Raw genomic sequence first — 22810 nt, 5'->3', positions numbered from 1 at the left:
GGAATTATCAGTATGTTCCAATGTTTGTGCTCCTCAAAGTACTGCCTCCACCTTCTCAACACACTTTCCTCACTTGTCACCACATTTCCATCTCCATTCTTTTGCACCCTAACCTGCTGCACATTTTTTCAAGCTCATTTCCTGTCTCTGGCCAATCGGTATACAAGTCTTTGTCTCATTCATATTCACCTTCACTTATGCATTGCCATATGCCATTTCTTTAGCATTTACCATCTCTCTGTTTATGCTGCTTTTCATTGTGCCTGTCTGTCTTCATCTCTCTGAGTATTGCAGTTTATTCCCACCAACCTTTTTCTTCTTATGCTTTCCTGTACTTCCTTATTCCACTCTGTCATCTTCTCTTCTTTCCTCTGTCCAGATGTCACACCCAGAAACTTCCTATCCATCACCCTCACCACTTCTAGAGTAGTTGTCCAATCGTCCAGCATATCTTAATCTCCAGACACCCCCCCCCCCCCCCCAGCACTCTTGTTACATCCTACCTGAAGTTCAGAAAGCAGTCTTCCTCCCTCAACATCTGTCATCTGATCCTTGGTTTATCTCTCATTGTCTTCCTTTCTCCTCCAGAGTTGTCCTGCAACTGACCATTCAATGCTGTCTCATTTCACCCTCCTTGCCAACACATTACACTCTCCAATTTCTTTCAGGTTGTGGAGTATATAAGATATATAGTCCACTGTGTGCACCTTCCTCCAGTCTTATATGTCACCCAGAGAGCCTGTTTTTTCTCAAAAGATCATGATCACAGCCATTTTTATCCTTTTTTGCAAAAGTTATCACCATCCACCCTTCCATATTACTCCGTCTGACACTACTCTTCACCTCCTTTTTTACCTCTGTTCCATGTTAACCCAGGACTCAATGGAAATCCGATTAGTGATCTGCATATTTGATTTGAATTTGCTACGGATGACCTTGCTGGCATAACCCTGATCATTTTTTCTGGGTGTGGGACTGGCACTCATAATACACTGGTATGTGCACCTCCCAGTGGCTGAGTTTCATTATGCGGCACAGTATAAAGTTTGAAATGTCATGATCATGACATGGATGCAATTCATCTTCTTATTCTTTTGGCTGTTCCGGTTAGGGGTTGCCACAGCAGATCAATTGTTTCCATCCCACCCTGTTCTCTGAATCTTCCTCTGTCACACCAACCACCTGCATGTCCTCCCTCACCACATCCATAAACCTCCTCTTTGGACACCCTCTTCTCCTCTTGCCTGGTGGCTCCATCCTCAGCATCCCTCTCCCTATATACCCTGGGTTCCTCCTCTGCACATGTCCAAACCATCTCAATTTTGCCTCTCTGACTTTGTCTCCAAACTGTCCCACCTGAGCTGTCCCTCTGATATGTTCATTCCTAATCCTGTCCATTCTCGTCACTCCCAAAAAGAATCACAACCTCTTCAGCTCTGCCACCTCCAGCTCTGCCTCCTGTCTTTTTGTTAGTGCCATTGTCTCTAAGCCGTACAGCATAGTTGGTCTCAGTACTGTCTTGTAGACTTTCCCCACCACTCTTGCAGATATTCTTCTATCAGAAATTACTCCTGCCACCTTTCTCCACCCACTCCACCCTGCCTGCACTCTCTTCTTCACCTCTCTACCACAATCTCCATTACTTTGGACAGTTGACCCCAAGTATTTAAACTCATCTGCTTTCATCACTTCTACTCAATGTAACCGCACTATTCCACTGGGCTCCCTCCTATTCACACACATGTACTCAGTCTTGCTCCCACTGTCTTTCATTCCCCTTCTCTCCAGAGCATATCTCCACCTTTCCAGGCTTGACTCAACCTGTTCTCTACTTTCACTGCATATCACAATGTCATCTGCAAACATCATAGTCCATGGAGACTCCTGTCTGATCTCATCCATCAACCTGTCCATCACCATTGCGAACAAGAAAGGACTCAGAGCTGATGCTTGGTGTAATCCCACCTCCACCTTGAATGGGTCTGTCATTCCTACTGTGCATCTCACTGCTGTCACACTATCCTTGGACATGTCCTGCACTGCCCTCACATACTTCTCTCCCACTCCAGGCTTCCTCATGTAATACCACAACTCTTCTATTGGAACCCTGTCATAAGCTTGCTCTAAATCCACAAAAGCACAATGTAACTCCTTCTGGCCTACTCTATACTTCTCTATCAGTACTCTCAGAACAAACATTGCATCTGTAGTGCTCTTTCTCAACATGAAACCATATTGCTGTTTACAGATCTTCACCTGTTTTGTAAGCCTAGTGTTGTATGGCTGGGGGGGCCTGGCTGCCTTTTTGTTTCTGTCTTTTGTTTTTCCTTCCAGGTGGCTTGCATTTGGGACTGAGTGGCTGTGTTGCTGAGTTTATCAGGACCTCACCCTGATCACCTGCGGCTGATCACCTGCGGCTCATCAGGACTCACAGCTGTGGTGCATCTGCATGGATTGGAACATGGTGGCATTTAAGACTGGAGTGCACAGTGTGTATTTGCCAGAGACTCGACCTTGTGACCAGACGGGTGAGATCGTCGTCTCGGGAGCCATCTCATCATCAGTGGATGCAGAGAACGTCCAGGTTTGATGCACGGTCTGTGAAAGAGGAGGGGGTGAGGTCTCACGCTCGTCAGCACACTTCCTGAGGTACGTTAGATTTTGTGACTAACATTTATACAGTCAGTAAATGTGGTGTCCCTCACACCTTGTTATATTGAGCTGTACGTTAGTCATGTATCGACTTCCCCTGCAGTGGAGTTTTGTGAACTGGATGTTCCATGCCTGCAGGTTGGGAAGTTGATTAGTAATCAAGCCAGGAATTGTTTGCTGTTTGTACACCTTTAAGTGTTCTCTCTGTGTGTAGAGTGTGGACTCACATAATGGTTCCTTCTTTCACAGACTCGGTTTGTTGCGGCCACCTGGGGGGTGTCGGCGGGGTCCTTGGGTCCGAACAGCTTCTGGCTCCGGACCGTTAGCGCTGCTGGGAGCGCACCACGCCAGACCGCACTTTGTTCTTTATGTATCACTGTTATGTATTAAATTCAGTTAGCCTTTGTACCGTGCTCTGCTTATTTCATACTGGGTCTTTCAAACGCTGGTCGGTTCTCCGAGCTGCGTCCGACACATAACACCTAGCTTCTACTGCTCTTTCCCAAAACTTCATGCTGTGACTGATCAACTTTATGCCTCTGTAGTTACTGCAGCTCTGCACATCACCCTTGTTCTTAAAAATAGGAACCAGCAAACTTTGTCTCTATTCCTCAGGCATCTTCTCACTTTCTAAGATTTTGTTAAACAATCTGGTTAGAAACTCCACTGCCATCTTTCCAAGACATTTCCATGCCTCCACCAGAATGTCATCTGGACCAACTGCCTTTCTACTCTTCATCCTTTTCATAGCTGCCCTCACTTCATCCTTACTTATCCCTTGTACTTCCTGATATATTCTCTCCACATCATCCAGCCTTTTCTTTCTCTCATTTTCTTCATTCATCAGCTTCTCAAAATATTGCCTCCACCTTCTCAACACACGCTCCTTGTTTGTCAGCACATTACTATGTGCATTTTTTACCACCCTAACCTGCTGCACATCCTTTCCAGCTCTGCCCCATTGTCTGGCCAATTGGTACTAGGTACAAGTCCTTTTCTCCTTCCTTACTATTGAACTTCTTGTACAGCTCACTAAATGTCTTTTCCTTAGCTTTTGACACTTCTCTTTTTGTGTACACTACATCTCCTTGTACTCCTGTCGGCTTTCTTCATCTCTCCAATTATCCCAATTCTATTTTTGTCAACCTCTTTCTCTCTATGCTATGTTCCCGTTTGACATTTTTACACTCAGCCCTGTGTCAGTATTGTTAGTAACTGTGTTGTACAAAAAACTGAATATAGTGAATAGGAAAGTGGTATCAGCTGTAGGTTTAGGTTTGCAGTTCACATTCAATGGATAAGGTCAACATTCAAAACAACAAATCCAAAATTCTCCATCATATGAAAAAGTACCGCATACTATTGGTAACAGCTTGTTAAGCAAATTATTGTTTTTGGTGGATGGGTATGTTACTGTAATAAACCAAAATATAGAAATGCAGAGAGAGAGCGAGAGAGAGAGAGGGGGAGAGAGGGAGAGAGAGAGAGAGAGAGAGAGAGAGAGAGAGAGAGAGAGAGAGAACCAATTAAGCAAAAATAGTCATTTGCTGACTTGAATTTGCTGTTTACCCTTTGGAGCATGAAGTCTGTAGTGTGTGTGTGTGTGTGTCTGTGTGTGCATGCACATGTGTGCATGTGCTGAATTTTCTCCCACTGCATTGAAAATGACAGAAAATTGGAGTTCTGTGCAGTAACATTTAAAGGGTGGCACATTCCTGTAGTGTGTCATACATATGGCACTTTATCAGTTCAATTCATTTTCTTTATATATCACCAAATCACAACATAAGCCATCCCAAGGCACTTCACAAGGGTAAGGTGTGTTGTTACAAAGCCCCTTGAGCAAGCATGTAGGCAACAGTGGTAAGTGTTTTTGATGTAGAAACCTCAAGCAGACCACACTTATAGGGGTGACCAACTGCTTAGGCCATAGTAACAATAACAAGAATAAAATGAAGAAAATATAACAAGGAATTGTCTAACATGCAAACAAAAAAATGAAAAAAAAAAATTATTTGAAGTTCCAGAGAAAGGGTCCAACTCATAGCATGACCCAGTCCTGTGACACAGTTCATCTCAAAATTATAGTGTCCAGTGACTTCAAGCAACACATGGTCAGGTAGGGAACTGCCAGGTAGTTCTGCCATTATTGTATATCAACAGCACCTTGGCAGCTGCACTGTAGGATATAATTATGCTACAGCACCCACAGTTGATGTCTTACAAATAGTAAAATAATTTTATGTCATTATTTTGTCATGAGAAGTTTAAATATAGACTGTGTATATATACTGGAGAAATCCTGCGTGGCTTCCTCCATACGTTTTGTACAGAGACACGGAACAGCCAATATGTCTGAGCATTGCCATGTTGGCAGCTGCAGCAGCACTGATTCTGGCTACATGACAATGAATTAATTAATACATAAAGAGGTGGAGCATGGGTGGCTCAGTGTGCAATGAAAGAATCCTGAACACGCCCCTTTCTTTGAGTTCGGAACCCCTAAGCTAACAGGCTAAAATCAGTTCGGGTGCTTATTAAATCATATTTTTGGGAACTGCGTGGTGGTTCTCCTCACAGTTTGCTTTGGTGGGGACATTAAAAGGTATGAGTCGCTTATTTTCTCAGTAATCATGCATTAACGTGGCTTAACAGATGAGGCTACTGATAGCCGATAAAAGTGCTAATGCTGTGAGCGTGCAACATTAAATTTGACTGATCTGCGTATCGCTCAGCGCAAATTTTGCAGCAGGGAAGTTTTAGATGTTTTGCCTCACAAAATATTATTGTAGGTGCTTGTCATAAAATACTCCAATCAAAACAGACACGGCCCTCCACAACAGCTAGCAGCCGCATCAAGTGAACTCTGAGTTATGGTCACGGTGGGAGGCGGAGACACTGGAGTCTGCCACTGTCACTCAAAGCGACCATGCCCACAGTTATACAGAACTTTATGATTTAAAACATCTTAAACTAAGAAGGTAGAAAACAATTCACCCCGTGCAGTTGTCACAGAGGAGGAAACTATCTATAGAGACCAAAACTGTTTTTTGTACCAGGCTGAACACATGTTCATTTTCACTCTAAAGTTGGACATTTTAACATAGACCCCTATGGGAATGTGCCCAGTCAAGGAACTGCAGCTTTTTCTTATTCTGGTAAAGGTTTGTCTGAGGCCATTAAAGCCCCCAGCTTGAATCTAAATAGTTTTTGTTTCCCAATTGTCTGACCCAGCTGTTGCTGCGTGTATTATATCGTGTTCCAGATTAGACAGATTAAATGATTCATTCTGCTTATTTAGCTTTTAGGAGGTCAGAGATCTGACCAGTTTAGCTGCACACATGGACAGTCTGTGAGGGGACCCACAGTGCTGGTTTGGGGTGTTTCTTTGATGAGAAGTGGAGCAGAAGGTTAAGGGCTATGGGGAAGAGGAGGAGAGATTCTGGAATAGTGGAGCACAGTGGTGCTTATAAATAGCTCTCTCTCTCACTCGCTCTCTCTCTCTCTCGCTGTCTCTCTCAATGAGATTTCCCTCAACACACAACTCAGGGCCCACTACAAAATGGACAGGGTACAGATTAGTCCATTTGAAAGCTGTACTGCTGATTTGTAGTTGTTCTTGAGACTGACAAATCCAAATCTCTGTGTGATATCAGTTGGCCAGTTCATAATTACAGCTGAGGACATACGTTACATATATATATCGTATATGCATCATGGTTCAAAACCTTCAAACTCAATTTTCCATTTCATTAAGCAACATGTCATAAGCCATAAGGAATGTCTATTTTATTTCAGTATAAACTCACAAGTTTTTTACCGGATGCCCTTCCTGACACAACTACACATTACATGGAGAAATGTAGCAGGGGTGGGATTTGAACCAGGAACCCTTAGCACTAAAACCCAGTGCACTAACAACTTGGCTGCCACCCCTGCCTAAAGATAAAGCTTACAACATATATAGATTTATTTCAGTTTTTATTTACTATGTCAGTTTTTCAGTGGGACAGTACTTTCAGTACACCAAGATCACTGCTTCTTTAAACAGCATGAAAGAATCCAGACAATTCCAGAAATTGCAGAATGACTAATTGGAATTCAGGGTTGACTGGGAAAGTTTTGGCTGTATTTATAGGGTTAGCTGATTGACATCTCATATGTCCCTCTGCTGACTGTGACATGGATCTACAGGGGAACTGTAGTAATATGGTGTGTGCTGAGGAGTTAAGGAAGCACGCTGCGGATAAAAACTGCCTTGAATTCCACTTACTGAGACTCTGCTCTTCACCGTATGGACGTCCTTTGAGCCATGTCATTGCGATCACATCCCATCCTTAGAGGCCCCCTTAGTCAACACTTGCAGGATTTAAAGGATTTTCTGCTTTTATCTTTGTGTCAGATACAACAAAATACCTTCAGAGGTTGAGTGGAGTTCAAGCCTCAATGGGTCAGGGCTGTTTTGGTGGCAAAAGGAGGACCAACACAATATAAGGCAGGCGCTCACAATGTTTCACAAAACTGACAAAATTAAATTTCTACCAAAATCCAAGAATTCTAATGCTCGTTTATTTTTGAAACAAGTTACACAATTACAGCTCATTTTAATGGAGAGAGCATAATAATTTGGGGTGGGGGGTGAATTCCATAACAAACATTTTATTTTCCTTTTAATGTCGCATGCATGACATTTTGAAATGACCAGAAATTACCTTTGACCTTGCGTGATGCACGTACACAGGGGGTGCCCAATAACATCCATAAGATATCTTGTAAATGACTTCAAAGGTATTATCTGGCTTCATGAACAGCATTTGTTGCTTTCAAAGTCTTCATTTCGCACTCACTTTTACTAAATATATGGAAACATATAAGATTTATACAGAAATAAGCTGTTTTGGAGTGTTTTCTTCCATCTTGGTTTATTTTGTTTGAGCAAGCAGCCAGCTGACATCACCATGTGCTTCCCAGCATCCCTTGCGCAAGTCGGGGAAAGCCCCCATGTGATCTATAATGATACCATAGCCTGTATAAGTTGCTACTGAATGTAGTTCATGGCTATCTGTTTGTAATTTTTACCTTTGGTTGAAACATTATAATTTTTTCCCAGACAGTGCAAACTTCAGTCATGTTGGTAATGTCATATTATAAATCCCTTATTTAAAGGCTAAGGGATGAAATTATAGTGGCGTGAAAGAAAATTCTTTTTATGACAAATCTTAAAAAAAAAACAAAAAAACAATGATGGTACACCTTCAACACCCAGAAATAAAAAAAACAAACATTTTTTCTAAAAGGTCCAATAAAATCCCAGAGTCACAACTACATGTTAAACTCAAATGCTGAAAATAATTAAATACTTTAAGTACAGTAAACTTAATTTTGAAAAAAAAAAATCTCACGCTCACTCATCTTCAACCGTTTACTCTAATCAAGGGTCGCGGGGTGAAAAAAAAAATCTACTAACTTAAATATGTTGAAAAAACAATTTTACTAACAAATATTTTAAGTTACTGGGACTTTTTCATCCTTTTGAATTTATTAAACTGATCATTTTTGATTAACCTTAACTCTTTTATGTATTACGTAAATGCCATTTAGAAGTATAATTTCACTTTACTTATTTCTATTGTGTACATTAGTGCATCTGAAATCAGTAGCATCAATATAGAGTATGTGGTGAAGGATAAGCCCAATAGAAAACCATTCACCTATTATTTGTCGAGGATATTTTGCATGCATTCACAAATTATACATATGATCAAGAAAGACAATATACGAAGTAAGATTTCAGAGTTCAGGACCTTTGCAGTAAAATTTTATTGAACTGGCCAAATAGTGGAGATTAAAAAAAAAGAAGGTTTATTTCATAGTCATGATTAATGGGTAAGATTTGGGTAATGGGTACTCAGTGCTAAGTGTTGAGTTAAATGATTTTTTGAGTTTCATAAGTTAAAGTGTTTTGCTTAATTTTAATTAAAAATATTACATGAAAATGAATGAACGTAACAGATGTTACATTTATGATAACTTATGGAGACAATTATGACTTATGTTACAGTTATAAGTTATGATAGCACACGATAACGTGATAAAAATTCTAATGTATGAGATAATACTTTATTATTAGATCAGAGATCTGAAATTTGTGTTACATATTCAGTAGCTCCGTTACAACACAATACATAAACAACACAAATAAGACACAGATATTTCACAAACAAACAATCCATACAACAAAAATTTACTCGCATTGCAGCCTTGATAATGTTGTTATGGATTAAGCTTCTTATTTAGTTTAAGCATCGACTGATGCACAAAAGAATGTTTCAGTCTGACCTTATTAAACCATGGAACACTGTATCGGCGTCCAGATGGAAGAAGGACACATTCACTGCTCAGAGCATGGTTAGTGTCAGAGATGATGTTGCCAGCCTTATTGTGTTGTTGTGATAATAGGTCTCATACAGACCCTGTAAAGGCTGACCAACAATTTTTGAACAGATTTTTAACAAGTGTTTCAGTCCAGATTTTACAGAAGTGGACAGTAACTGTCATGATAAGATATCATGACAGTTATGATAACTTATGATAACGCATGATAAAATATATGAGAAATATAACGCAATGCTAAAATACCCTCAGCCGTATATGAGCATAAAAATAGGGAACCAACTTTGGACTTGTTCAAGGTCTGTGTCCGAAAATGTTCCCTGTGAATTTGAAGACCCTAGGCCTGGACTTATGCTGAGCACAGACAGATGGACAGAAGGGTGGACGGAGGGACGCAAAACCTTCGCAATATCCGATGGCCATATTTTGATGGCCATTGGGTATAAATCATGCATTCATTGCTGCTTCTAATCATAACAATACAAACTGTTTATATAGGGCTTCCCCAGGAATCAACTCACAAGGCAAAAGAAACCCCAGTAATAAAATAATGAATTTCGATAATAAAGGTGCACTACAACAGTGCACAAAAATCTCAAAATAAAAAGCTATATATATATATAATAATATATACTCTACTGCAACTTTGTGTGTTGTTGTTTTTTTTTCCTCTTCAGGAGGCATTTTTCACAGGTGTGACTTGTACAACCCCTGGCAATAATTATGGACTCGCCGGCCTCGGAGGATGTTCATTCAGTTGTTTAATTTTGTAGAAAAAAAGCAGATCACAGACATGACACAAAACTAAAGTCATTTCAAATGGCATCTTTCTGGCTTTAAGAAACACTATAAGAAATCAAGAAAAAAATTTGTGGCAGTCAGTAACAGTTACTTTTTTAGACCAAGCAGAGGGAAAAAAAATATGGACTCACTCAATTCTGAGGAATAAATTATGGAATCACCCTGTAAATTTTCATCCCCAAAACTAACACCTGCATCAAATCAGATCTGCTCGTTAGTCTGCATCTAAAAAGGAGTGATCACACCTTGGAGAGCTGTTGCACCAAGTGGACTGACATGAATCATGGCTCCAACACGAGAGATGTCAATTGAAACAAAGGAGAGGATTATCAAACTCTTAAAAGAGGGTAAATCATTACGCAATGTTGCAAAAGATGTTGGTTGTTCACAGTCAGCTGTGTCTAAACTCTGGACCAAATACAAACAACATGGGAAGGTTGTTAAAGGCAAACATACTGGTAGACCAAGGAAGACATCAAAGCGTCAAGACAGAAAACTTAAAGCAATATGTCTCAAAAATCGAAAATGCACAACAAAACAAATGAGGAACGAATGGGAGGAAACTGGAGTCAACGTCTGTGACCAAACTGTAAGAAACTGCCTAAAGGAAATGGGATTTACATACAGAAAAGCTAAACGAAAGCCATCATTAACGCCTAAACAGAAAAAAACAAGGTTACAATGGGCTAAGGAAAAGCAATCGTGGACTGTGGATGACTGGATGAAAGTCATATTCAGTGATGAATCTCGAATCTGCATTGGGCAAGGTGATGATGCTGGAACTTTTGTTTGGTGCCGTTACAATGAGATTTATAAAGATGACTGCCTGAAGAGAACATGTAAATTTCCACAGTCATTGATGATATGGGGCTGCATGTCAGGTAAAGGCACTGGGGAGATGGCTGTCATTACATCATCAATAAATGCACAAGTTTACGTTGATATTTTGGACACTTTTCTTATCCCATCAATTCAAAGGATGTTTGGGGATGATGAAATCATTTTTCAAGATGATAATGCATCTTGCCATAGAGCAAAAATCTGTGAAAACATTCCTTGCAAAAAGACACATAGGGGCAATGTCATGTCCTGCAAATAGTCCGGATCTTAATCCAATAGAAAATCTTTGGTGGAAGTTGAAGAAAATGGTCCATGACAAGGCTCCAACCTGCAAAGCTGATCTGGCAACAGCAATCAGAGAAAGCTAGAGCCAGATTGATGAAGAGTACTGTTTGTCACTCATTAAGTCCATGCCTCAGAGGCTGCAAGCTGCTATAAAAGCCAGAGGTGGTGCAACAAAATACTAGTGATGTGTTGGAGCGTTCTTTTGTTTTTCATGATTCCATAATTTTTTTCCTCAGAATTGAGTGATTCCATATTTTTTTTCCCTCTGCTTGGTCTAAAAAAGTAACCGTTACTGACTGCCACAATTTTTTTTCCTGATTTCTTATAGTGTTTCTTAAAGCCAGAAAGTTGCCATTTGAAATGACTTTAGTTTTGTGTCATGTCTGTGATCTGCTTTTTTTTCTACAAAATTAAACAACTGAATGAACATCCTCCGAGGCCGATGATTCCATAATTTTTGCCAGGGGTTGTAGCCTGGAAAATTCAGTAATCAGTTACCATAATTAACTTATTTGGGTTTCTAATGTAAGAAACGTATGAAGCGGAGTGGCAGCGCTAAAGATCACAAGATTGAGCACTGGAGAGAGTTCACATGAGTGGGGGGCTGCTGCAATGAAAGCTCTGTCCCCAAAAGTCCACAGTCTGGCATGGAGGATGGAGAGCATCCCCTTGACTGTGGACTGCAGAGTTCAGGACAGAGTGAAGAGATGGAGAAGATATTTCTTTTAAATGTTTACATGCAGTTGTAAGCAGGAAGAATCCCATACTTATAGTGAGTTTTAGGTAGAAGTGGACACCGTGGTGAATTACTGTGCGCAGCATCAGACTGTAGGGGGGGAATTGATCGTCTGATAAAAGCTGTGCTTCCTCGGGGAGACCGGCTTCCTGCCTAATGGCTGTTAGGCTGCAAGAAATGGACCAGGAAGAGATGACCTCCGAGCACTTAGACACTTAGACCTTAACATCTATAGAAAATAAATGTGTGTTTATGCTTGCAGAGACAGAAAGAGACGCATACTATATAGACACATGCACACATATAGATATATGGAGATACAAAGTGGCTAACAGGGAGCAACAACAGAAATGGAAATAAGTTTTTTTTCTTAGTGAGAGACTGGTCCTTTAGCTTTGCAATGCAGGAGGAAAGTTTAAATTTTTTATTTATTTATTTATTTATTTATTAATTCATTTCGAGCAGTGTAAACAAAATACATGTACCTAGTACATATTAAACAGTCAGATACATTTCATTTTTGCTCGAAAAGGAGTGGGAAAAAAGAGAAAACAAAGCTCATGTTAATCAGTTAATTCATGCATCGTAATGTGGATGAGCTGAGCTCAAAGTCCACAATACCACAAAAACACAAACGTGCACATATACGTCTACACCACTATTCGCACACTTGTTTGTGTGAGCAAACTGATTCTCTGCCACAAATTCCTCTGAACTCATTTCCTGCTAAGATTTGCTGCAAGAGAAAAATGTCACTCTGCTATGTGTGAGTGTGTAGCACATTTCAGGAGGCAAACATATGAGCTGAGCTAGTGTGTGTTTTTGTTTCACAGGGAGGAGAGCACTGCTACTATCAGGGGAAGGTCAGGGACGTTCCTCACTCATTTGTGGCCCTGTCAACATGTCACGGATTACAGTAAGTACAACTAATACAAATATAAGCTGGAAATACACAGTTGTAGCTACGACCTTGAGGACTCACGACCTGGAGTCTGTCTCTGTGTATATATGCTGTGTAATCTGAGAAATTGCCTGCACAGTCCTTCCTACTGAAAACTACAGTTGCCTCCAAAAGTATTGGAACACTTGGTATTTCACACATTTTAATTTGTTTATCTCATTTCAAATACAAAAAATACAAAAATAAAATACAAAAAAGAGGAAAAAAGAAAAAACATTCTAAAATTATTAAATTCAAACTGAAAGCAAATCTCTACAACTTGATATAAATTAATTAAAAATATAAAAGCCAAGCTGACGGGTTGCACAAGTAGTGAACCCGTTTGTAGTGAAGGTTACAAATGATCTTCTTATGGCCTCAGACAGTGGACTCATCTCTGTGCTTGTTCTGTTAGACCTCAGTGCTGCTTTTGATACTGTTGACCATAAAATTTTATTACAGAGATTAGAGCATGCCATAGGTATTAAAGGCACTGCGCTGCGGTGGTTTGAATCATATTTATCTAATAGATTACAATTTGTTCATGTAAATGGAGAATCTTCTTCACAGACTAAGGTTAATTATGGAGTTCCACAAGGTTCTGTGCTAGGACCAATTTTATTCACTTTATACATGCTTCCCTTAGGCAGTATTATTAGACGGCATTGCTTAAATTTTCATTGTTACGCAGATGATACCCAGCTTTATCTATCCATGAAGCCAGAGGACACACACCAATTAGCTAAACTGCAGGATTGTCTTACAGACATAAAGACATGGATGACCTCTAAATCTTGGAGTCATTTTTGATCAGGATATGTCATTCAAAGCGCATATTAAACAAATATGTAGGACTGCTTTTTTGCATTTATGCAGTATCTCTAAAATTAGAAAGGTCTTGTCTCAGAGTGATGCTGAAAAACTTTTTCATGTATTTATTTCCTCTAGGCTGGACTATTGTAATTCATTATTATCAGGTTGTCCTAAAAGTTCCCTGAAAAGCCTTCAGTTAATTCAAAATGCTGCAGCTAGAGTACTAACGGGGACTAGAAGGAGAGAGCATATCTCACCCATATTGGCCTCTCTTCATTGGCTTCCTGTTAATTCTAGAATAGAATTTAAAATTCTTCTTCTTACTTATAAGGTTTTGAATAATCAGGTCCCATCTTATCTTAGGGACCTCATAGTACCATATCACCCCAATAGAGCGCTTCGCTCTCAGACTGCAGGCTTACTTGTAGTTCCTAGGGTTTGTAAGAGTAGAATGGGAGGCAGAGCCTTCAGCTTTCAGGCTCCTCTCCTGTGGAACCAGCTCCCAATTCAGACCAGGGAGACAGACACCCTCTCTACTTTTAAGATTAGGCTTAAAACTTTCCTTTTTGCTAAAGCTTATAGTTAGGGCTGGATCAGGTGACCCTGAACCATCCCTTAGTTATGCTGCTATAGACTTAGACTGCTGGGGGGTTCCCATGATGCACTGAGTGTTTCTTTCTCTTTTTGCTCTGTATGCACCACTCTGCATTTAATCATTAGTGATTGATCTCTGCTCCCCTCCCCAGCATGTCTTTTTCCTGGTTCTCTCCCTCAGCCCCAACCAGTCCCAGCAGAAGAGTGCCCCTCCCTGAGCCTGGTTCTGCTGGAGGTTTCTTCCTGTTAAAAGGGAGTTTTTCCTTCCCACTGTTGCCAAGTGCTTGCTCACAGGGGGTCGTTTTGACCGTTGGGGTTTTTCCGTAATTATTGTATGGCCTTGCCTTACAATATAAAGCGCCTTGGGGCAACTGTTTGTTGTGATTTGGCACTATATAAATAAAATTGATTGATTGAAATTAACACTGCCATTGTCTATATATTCCTCACTGACCCAGTGTGGACCCATGTAGACTCTGTCAGCATTTATTTAACACTGGTGATTTTGCTTTGTGTAATACCTGTAAATAATCAGTTTTATTGCCAGTTTTCTTCAGACAAGTCCGGGCATGGATACATGAACATTTCCAAGTCACTGTATATGTCTTGGACTTTATTTTCATCAATTGTGAAGAAATACAAACAGTATGGCACTCTGTGGTAAATCTATGTGGAGTAGACAGTTCTCAAAAATTGAGTGACTGTGCAAGAAGGAGAAGAATGAGGAAAGCCACCAAGACACCCAGACAACCCAGAAGAAGTTATAGGCTTCTGTGGCTGTGATTGAAGAAACTGTGCATAGTGCAAGTTTTGCATTTTGTATCCCCAGATATACAGCTTCATGATGAAGTGGGACAGAGGAGGATTTTCTTTCACCAAAACATTAAATCTAGGTTTGCATCTCAGATGTACCTTCTGGCAAATTGTAGCTGAACTTTCAGGCCTTCTTTTTAAGAAAATCATCCTCTATGTTCATGTATCCATCCCCTGACTTTTTGGAGGGCACTGTATTTCTGTCTGGGAGAGAAACAGGCTGACTCACAGGGAGCACTACATAAACAAACTTTAGGGTCAGATATTTGTCTAACGTGAGTTAGTTTCCAGTCGGGTACCATTCTCCCAGGAACTGTGGGTCTGGAGGGCTGCTGGTGACTCAGTGGAAGCCTACAGACAAAAATTAATTCAACTCATTTAAAATTAATAGGGTTCCAGAGTTTTTATAATTTTCAACATTCCTCAGTTCAAGTTACAGTTTGAATAGAGTTAAAATATTAACTCTTTAATCATGTTAACTCTGACATGGGCAGTGCCACTTTATGACATATGAAAGAGTATTTTCAACACTATACAAGGTACTTTAACACTGTTTGGATTTAAACATGAACTTGATTGTTATGTGCTAAGTGGTTAGTGTGCTTGGGTTTTGTGCAAAAGGTTCCCGGTTCAAACCCCACCCCCTGCTACATTTTCTCTATGTAATATGGAGTTGGGTCAGGCAGGGCATCCAGTGTAAAAGTTGTGCCAAAACAACATGCAGATCCACCCAAGTGGGGAGAAAAACTAAAACAAAAAACAAGGCAGCAGACGAAGGGACAGACAAATTTCTGAGCTTGGGTTTGAACCCACAACCTTCTGGTTATGAGGTGACAGCAGTGTCATCAATCCCCTTTTTCTAAATGTCTCACTCTACCTGTAAAATACTTCCTTCAAAGAGTTAAATTACACTCGTAGAAAGTTGAATCAAAACTGATGTAATCGTCTTTACTGTTAGAAACGACTTCAATACTGTGCACGTTTTAACACATTTGATTAAAGTCACATTTTAAGGCTTAAAATTACCTCTGAAATAATTATTATCAGACAGATCAAAAATAAAAACAAAAGAGGCCTGCTGGGGAATAAGCATATTTAGGTGTGTGTTTATTTGTATGTTTTGTGTTATTGCGTTAGTGTGTATGTGACTGTAGGTCCCATTGTGTAGTGTAGGTTGTCTTATACACTGTAATTACAACATGAACATCTGCACATATAACTTTTATGTGGTGAAAAACACTTGCGTCTAAAAATAAATGTTAAATGGACTGCATTTATATAGAGAGCTTTCATGATCATTACGCTTTAAAGTGATGCCTCACATTCACCTGTTATATTGCCAAATCTGATTTTGCAACACTGAATCTGATATCCAGTAAGTGAGGGCAGGGTCCTTGTTTGTGTGTTTGATCCACTGTAATAACAGGAAGTGTGTTTAACAAATGGCAATAATTTCTAAGAAAACATGTGAAAAGTTTAGACAAATTCATCTTTTGGTCCCTTGCGTTTCAGAATGCTTTATCTGATTTGTCTGATGTGATGCTGAGGTTCTTCTTGTTGTAAAAATGTGCACTCAGTAACACGTACACGCTTCTGGCAGTTTACACTTTCACTTCTGGTTATCCCTTTGAGCTGTTTCTCAAAAAACAAGAGGAACGTTCCTACATAAGGCTCATTAAAGCATCATTTTAGACAAATTATACCAAATGATCATTACAGACCAGAAATTATGAGACATCACTAAAACATATTCTGACTTGATGAGGTGAACTGTGGTTAATAGGCTGTTAATAATGTTTGTATATTTCATTTCATCCTATTGTGGCAAAATTTGGCAAATAAGTTATGTAACACACAAAAATGAAGACAAAGACATTTTGGAGCAAAATTTATACACGTGCAACTTATGACAACAATTCTAACTTATATGGCAGCATGGTGGTTTAGTGGCCTCACAGCAAGAAGGTTGTGGGGTCACTTCCCAGGTGGGCCTTTCTTTTCTTTGCATCTTTGCATGGGTTCTCTCTGGGTGCTCTGCGTTCCCCCAACATCGAAAGACATGCAGGTTAGGTGAATGGGAAACTTTAAATTGACCGTAGGTGGGTGTGACAGTGTTTGTCTGTCTATATGTGGCCCTGCAATAGACTGACATCACTCTGCCTCACACTCTGTGACTGCTGGTTTAGGTTCCAGCAAGCCCACCCCCCCCCCCCCACCCCCAATGACCTTTAATTGGAGTAAGGAGGTATTGAAAATGAATGAATGTAACAGATATTACGTTTATAACTTATGGAAACACTTATGACTTATGTTACAATTACAGTAACTTACGGTAGCACACGATAACATATAAAAATTATAACATATGATATCATGACATAGTTTTAACTTATGATAACATGATAAATATAACGCAATGCTAAAATACCCTTGGCTGTATGAGCATAAAAATAGGAAACAGAATGTGACCTTTTGACCTCTTAAAATAGGTCAAGGTTACCCATCTTTGAACTTGTCCAAGGTCTGTGTCCCAAGAATGTTCCCTGACGTAGTGACGGACAGATGGACGCAAAGTCCTCATAATACCCAATGGTCATATTTTGGTCTCAGGTAAAAATTGTAATATAACAGATGATAGAATGATAACTTATGATAACATTTGATAATAATGATAACTTATTTTACAATTATGATAATTTATGATAACATATAATAACAATTCTAACATATGATACAATTATGATAAGTGATAACATATGAGACCAAGTATATCATATGATACAGTTAGAACTTATAGAAGTTAGAACTTATAACATATGATATATGATAATGATATATGATAATTATAACTGAGTGATCGAGGGAGAAGGATTCCCTTCTCCCTCCATCCCTTCTCCCTCGACCGGAAAACCACTAAGGACCCTTTGGCAAGTTCCTTAATCCCTAGTTGCGTGGCAGCACCATGACATCGGTGTGTTTGTGTGAAGGGGTGAATGTGAGACATAATTGTAGAGCGCTTTGAGTGTCTAATTCAGATGGAAAAGCGCTACATAAACATAGTCCATTTACCGTTTATAATTTATGGTGGTTCTTGCAGAAGCATTATAATTTATATTTTTTTTCTGCAGACTTCCTTTGATGTCATCACAAGCTTCTTAATATTAGAATATTATAATATTAATTCAGAAATATTACTTATTTATCCAAACATTGTGTTAAAACACTATTAGAGCACTGCAGTTTGAGGAGTTACAGTGCATTGAGAAAGTATTCACAGCGTATCATTTTTTCCACATTTTGTTATGTTGCAGCCTCATTCCAAAATGGAGTAAGTTAATTTTTCCCCTCAAAATTCTACTCCCAAAACCCCATAATGACAACATGAAAATGTTTTTTTTTTTTTTTTTGCAAATTTATTAAAAACAAACTTAATAAAAAAACTACATGTACATGAATATTGACACCCTTTGCTCAATACTTTGCTGACCTATCAAACTCCATCAGGTTGGACGGGGAACATCGGTGCACAGCCATTTTCAGATCTCTCCAGAGATGTTCAATGGGATTCAGGTCTGGGCTCTGTCTGGGTCACTCAAGGACATTCACGGAGTTGTCTTGAAGCCACTCCTTTGATATCTTGGCTGTGTGCTTAGGGTCATTGTCCTGCTGAAAGATGAACCACTGCCCCCAGTCTGAGGTCAAGAGCGCTCTGGAGCAGGTTTTCATCCAGGATGTCTCTGTACATTGCTGCATTCACCTTTGCCTGACTAGTCTCTCAGTTCCTGCCACTGAAAAACATCCCCACAGCATGATGCTGCCACCACCATGTTTCACTGTAGGGATGGTACATTATTCCTCCAAACATGACGCCTGGCATTCACACTAAAGAGTTCTATCTTTGTCTCATTAGACCAGAGAATTTCGTTTCTTATGGTCTGAGAGTCCTTCAGGTGTCTTTTGGCAAACTCCAGGTGGGCTGCCATGTGCTTTTTACTAAGAAGTGGCTTCAGTCTGGCCACTCTACCATATAATCCTGATTGGTGGATTGCTGCAGAGATGGTTGTCCTTCTGCAATGTTCTCCTCTCTCCACAGAGGAATGTTGGAGCGCTGATAGAGTGACCATCAGGTTCTTTGTCACCTCCCTGACTAAGGCCCTTCTCCTCCAGTCATTCAGTTTAGATGGGCGGCCAGCTCTAGGAAGAGTCCTGGTGGATCCAAACTTCTTCCATTTACAGATAATGGAGGCCACTCTGCTCATTGGGACCTTCAAATCAGCAGAAATGTTTCTGTACCGTTCCCAAGATTTGTGCCTTGAGACAATCCTGTCTTGGAGGTCTACAGACAATTCCTTTGACTTCATGCTTGGTTTGTCCTCTGACATGTACTGTCAACTGTGGGACCTTATATGTAGACAGGCGTGTGTCTTTCCAAATCATATCCAATCAAATGAATTTACCCCAAGTGGACTCCAATTAAGCTGTAGAAACATCTCAAAGACGATCAGTGGAAAGAGGATGCACCTGAGCTCAATTTTGAGCTTCATGGCAAAGGCTGTGAATACTTATGTACATGTGATTGCTTAGTTTTTTTTTTTATTTAAAAAAGCTACCAAAAAGAAAAAAAAAGAAAACTTTTTAACATTGTCAATATGTGGTATTGTGTGTAGAAATTTGAGAAAAAAAGTGCAGCGCTGTCAATACTTTCTAGATGCACTGCATGTAATATGTTGTCTGGGTTAGACATTACTGGATGAGTATTTCCCTGATGCTGAGTGTAAGTAGAGTACATTCACTATAATATATATACGTATATCCTGCTCCTTCCCCAGTCTCTTGCAGTAATGCAATAGACTTTCAACTTTGTGCAGAGGATGATTTCTCAGCTTTGTTTATCACACTAGACAAAGACAAAGAGTGTTCATCAGTTTTCTATTTTAAAAAAATTGAATAAATAAATAAAGTAAAAGTTAATCTCCTGTTTGCATGTGATGATGCTTGTCATCATGTAAAAACTTCCACTGGTTCAATCATTGCTCACATATATTGTTCCTTTTTTATCAACCAGTGCTTCATCTGAAAGATTTTTTTTTTGTCCGTCAAACCAGCATCAGTGCAGCCGATCTGCTCTGTGCCAGCCTGATTCTGTCAGATCTCAGACGCTAAGCAGTGTGGGACCTGGTTAGTACTTGGATGGGAGACCACTTTGGAACACCAGCGGCTGTGTGTGTTTCTCCAGGTAAAACTGGAGTTGCGTCAGGAAGGGCATCCGGTGTAAAACCTGTGCCAACTACCTGTGCGGATCTGACTGTATCCGCTGTCGCATTCGGAGCAGCCGAATGGACACCAAACCCTGCAGCGTCAGTCTATCCTTCTGTCTATCCAAAATGCACTCTACACTTCAGTGCTAACCCACTGGGTTGTAACTAACCCAATCAGCCCGGTTGTAACTAACCCAATCAAATCAAATCAAATCAATTTTGTTTATATAGCGCCAAATCACAACAAACAGTTGCCCCAAGGCGCTTTATATTGTAAGGCAAAAGCCATACAATAATTAAGAAAAACCCCAACGGTCAAAACGACCCCCTATGAGCAAGCACTTGGCGACAGTGGGAAGGAAAAACTCCCTTTTAACAGGAAGAAACCTCCAGCAGAACCAGGCTCAGGGAGGGGCAGTCTTCTGCTGGGACTGGTTGGGGCTGAGGGAGAGAATCAGGAAAAAGACATGCTGTGGAAGAGAGCAGAGATCAGTCACTAATAATTAAATGCAGAGTGGTGCATACAGATCAAAAAGAGGTGAATAAAAAGAAACACTCAGTGCATCATGGGAACCCCCCAGCAGTCTAAGTCTATAGCAGCATAACTAAGGGATGGTTCAGGGTCACCTGATCCAGCCCTAACTATAAGCTTTAGCAAAAAGGAAAGTTTTAAGCTTAATCTTAAAAGTAGAGAGGGTGTCTGTCTCCCTAATCCGAATTGGGAGCTGGTTCCACAGGAGAGGAGTCTGAAAGCTGAAGGCTCTGCCTCCCATTCTACTCTTACAAACCCTAGGAACTACAAGTAAACCTGCAGTCTGAGAGCGAAGCGCTCTATTGGGGTTATATGGTACTATGAGGTCCCTAAGATAAGATGGGACCTGATTATTCAAATCCTTATAAGTAAGAAGAAGAATTTTAAATTCTATTCTGGAATTAACAGGGAGCCAATGAAGAGAGGCCAATATGGGTGAAATGTACTCTCTCCTTCTAGTCCCTGTCAGTACTCTAGCTGCAGCATTTTGAATTAACTGAAGGCTTTTCAGGGAACTTTTAAGACAACCTGATAATAATGAATTACAATAGTCCAGCCTAGAAGAAATAAATGCATGAATTAGCTTTTCAGCATCACTCTGAGACAAGACCTTTCTAATTTTAGAGATATTGCGCAAATGCAAAAAAGCAGTCCTACATATTTGCTTAATATGCGCATTGAAGGACATATCCTGATCAAAAATGACTCCAAGATTTCTCACAGTATTACTAGAGGTCAGTGCTTAATTTGTAAAGTGGGAGGTCCCGGAGCGCAGAGGATGGGTGGCTCCGGTGCAGAAAAAAAAAAAAAAAGAAGAGGGGGGGGGGGCTTGCGAACAACGCTGTGCGCCACAAGGAAAATAAACTGGGCATGTATTGTAGGCCTAATAACACTAGTCACACCAAATCTGGATAGAGTACAAATTCCTGTTTAATGATGTACAGTGGTCCCTCGTTTATCGCGGGAGTTACGTTCTAAAAATAACCCGCGATAAACGAAATCCATCACATTTTCTCACTTTTCTCTCTTGTGTAAACACTCTCTTTTTTCTTCTGTGCGAGAAGAGTATAAACAGACACACGCAGAACACAATGCGTGGCTCTCCCTTCACTCACTCTGCGGCTATGGTCAACATCCAGATCAAAACAGCGAGCGTAGCCTCTGGACCTGTTGCCAGATTTGGCGCAATTCCGCACAGCAAACAGGAGGAAGTGGCCCGCTGCTGCATTTACCGAGCCCACAGAAAGCGCATCGGAGGCAGTGAGAGCAATCACGGTGATTTTTTTTTATATATATATATTTTATTAGTCAAGAGAGGTGGCGGATCACCGGATCCAGTATAAATAGCTGGCGGAGCCAACGTCCAAGGTTCCGGAGCGCGCTCCGGCTTGCTCCCCCTCAAATTAAGCCCTGCTAGAGGTCAGGGTAATGCCATCCAGAGTTAGGATCTGGTTAGACACCATGTTTCTAATATTTGTGGGGCCAAGTACAATAACTTCAGTTTTATCTGAATTTAAAAGCAGGAAATTAGAGGTCATCCATGTCTTTAAGTCTGAAAGACATTCCTGCAGTTTAACTAATTGGTGTGTGTCCTCTGGCTTCATTGTTAGATAAAGCTGAATCAGCTCAGTGATGCCAGTATTTGGTTAGACTCTTTCTCTCCGATTGTTCTGTCTGAGTTATTTTCATTAGTTACTTCATCCAAACCATCAACATGTTTATTAGACCCCATTCCTACCAGGCTGCTCAAGGAAGCCCTACCATTATTTAATGCTTCGATCTTAAATATGATCAATCTGTCTTTATTAGTTGGATATGTACCACAGGCTTTTAAGGTGGCAGTAATTAAACCATTACTTAAAAAGCCATCACTTGACCCAGCTATCTTAGCTAATTATAGGCCAATCTCCAACCAACCTTCCTTTTCTCTCAAAAATTCTTGAAAGGGTAGTTGTAAAACAGCTAACTGATCATCTGCAGAGGAATGGTCAATTTGAAGAGTTTCAGTCAGGTTTTAGAATTCATCATAGTACAGAAACAGCATTAGTGAAGGTTACAAATGATCTTCTTATGGCCTCAGACAGTGGACTCATCTCTGTGCTTGTTCTGTTAGACCTCAGTGCTGCTTTTGATACTGTTGACCATAAAATTTT

General features: G+C 40.2%; 1 protein-coding gene across 1 annotated transcript in view; it reads left to right on the top strand.

Annotated features, from left to right (window-relative positions):
* The window catches only part of adam22 (ADAM metallopeptidase domain 22), a 250775-nt gene that overhangs the window by 102355 nt on the left and 125610 nt on the right, over positions 1-22810 (top strand). The window contains exon 5 of the mRNA XM_034174816.1: positions 12541-12623. Coding sequence (XP_034030707.1) covers positions 12541-12623 — 83 coding nt within the window. The remainder of the gene's footprint in view (positions 1-12540; positions 12624-22810) is intronic.

Source organism: Thalassophryne amazonica, chromosome 7 (assembly GCF_902500255.1).
Source record: "Thalassophryne amazonica chromosome 7, fThaAma1.1, whole genome shotgun sequence".
In the NCBI taxonomy this organism is placed as follows: domain Eukaryota; kingdom Metazoa; phylum Chordata; class Actinopteri; order Batrachoidiformes; family Batrachoididae; genus Thalassophryne; species Thalassophryne amazonica.
Note: the sequence above shows the minus strand (reverse complement) of the source record. Positions and strands in the feature narration are given on the sequence as shown.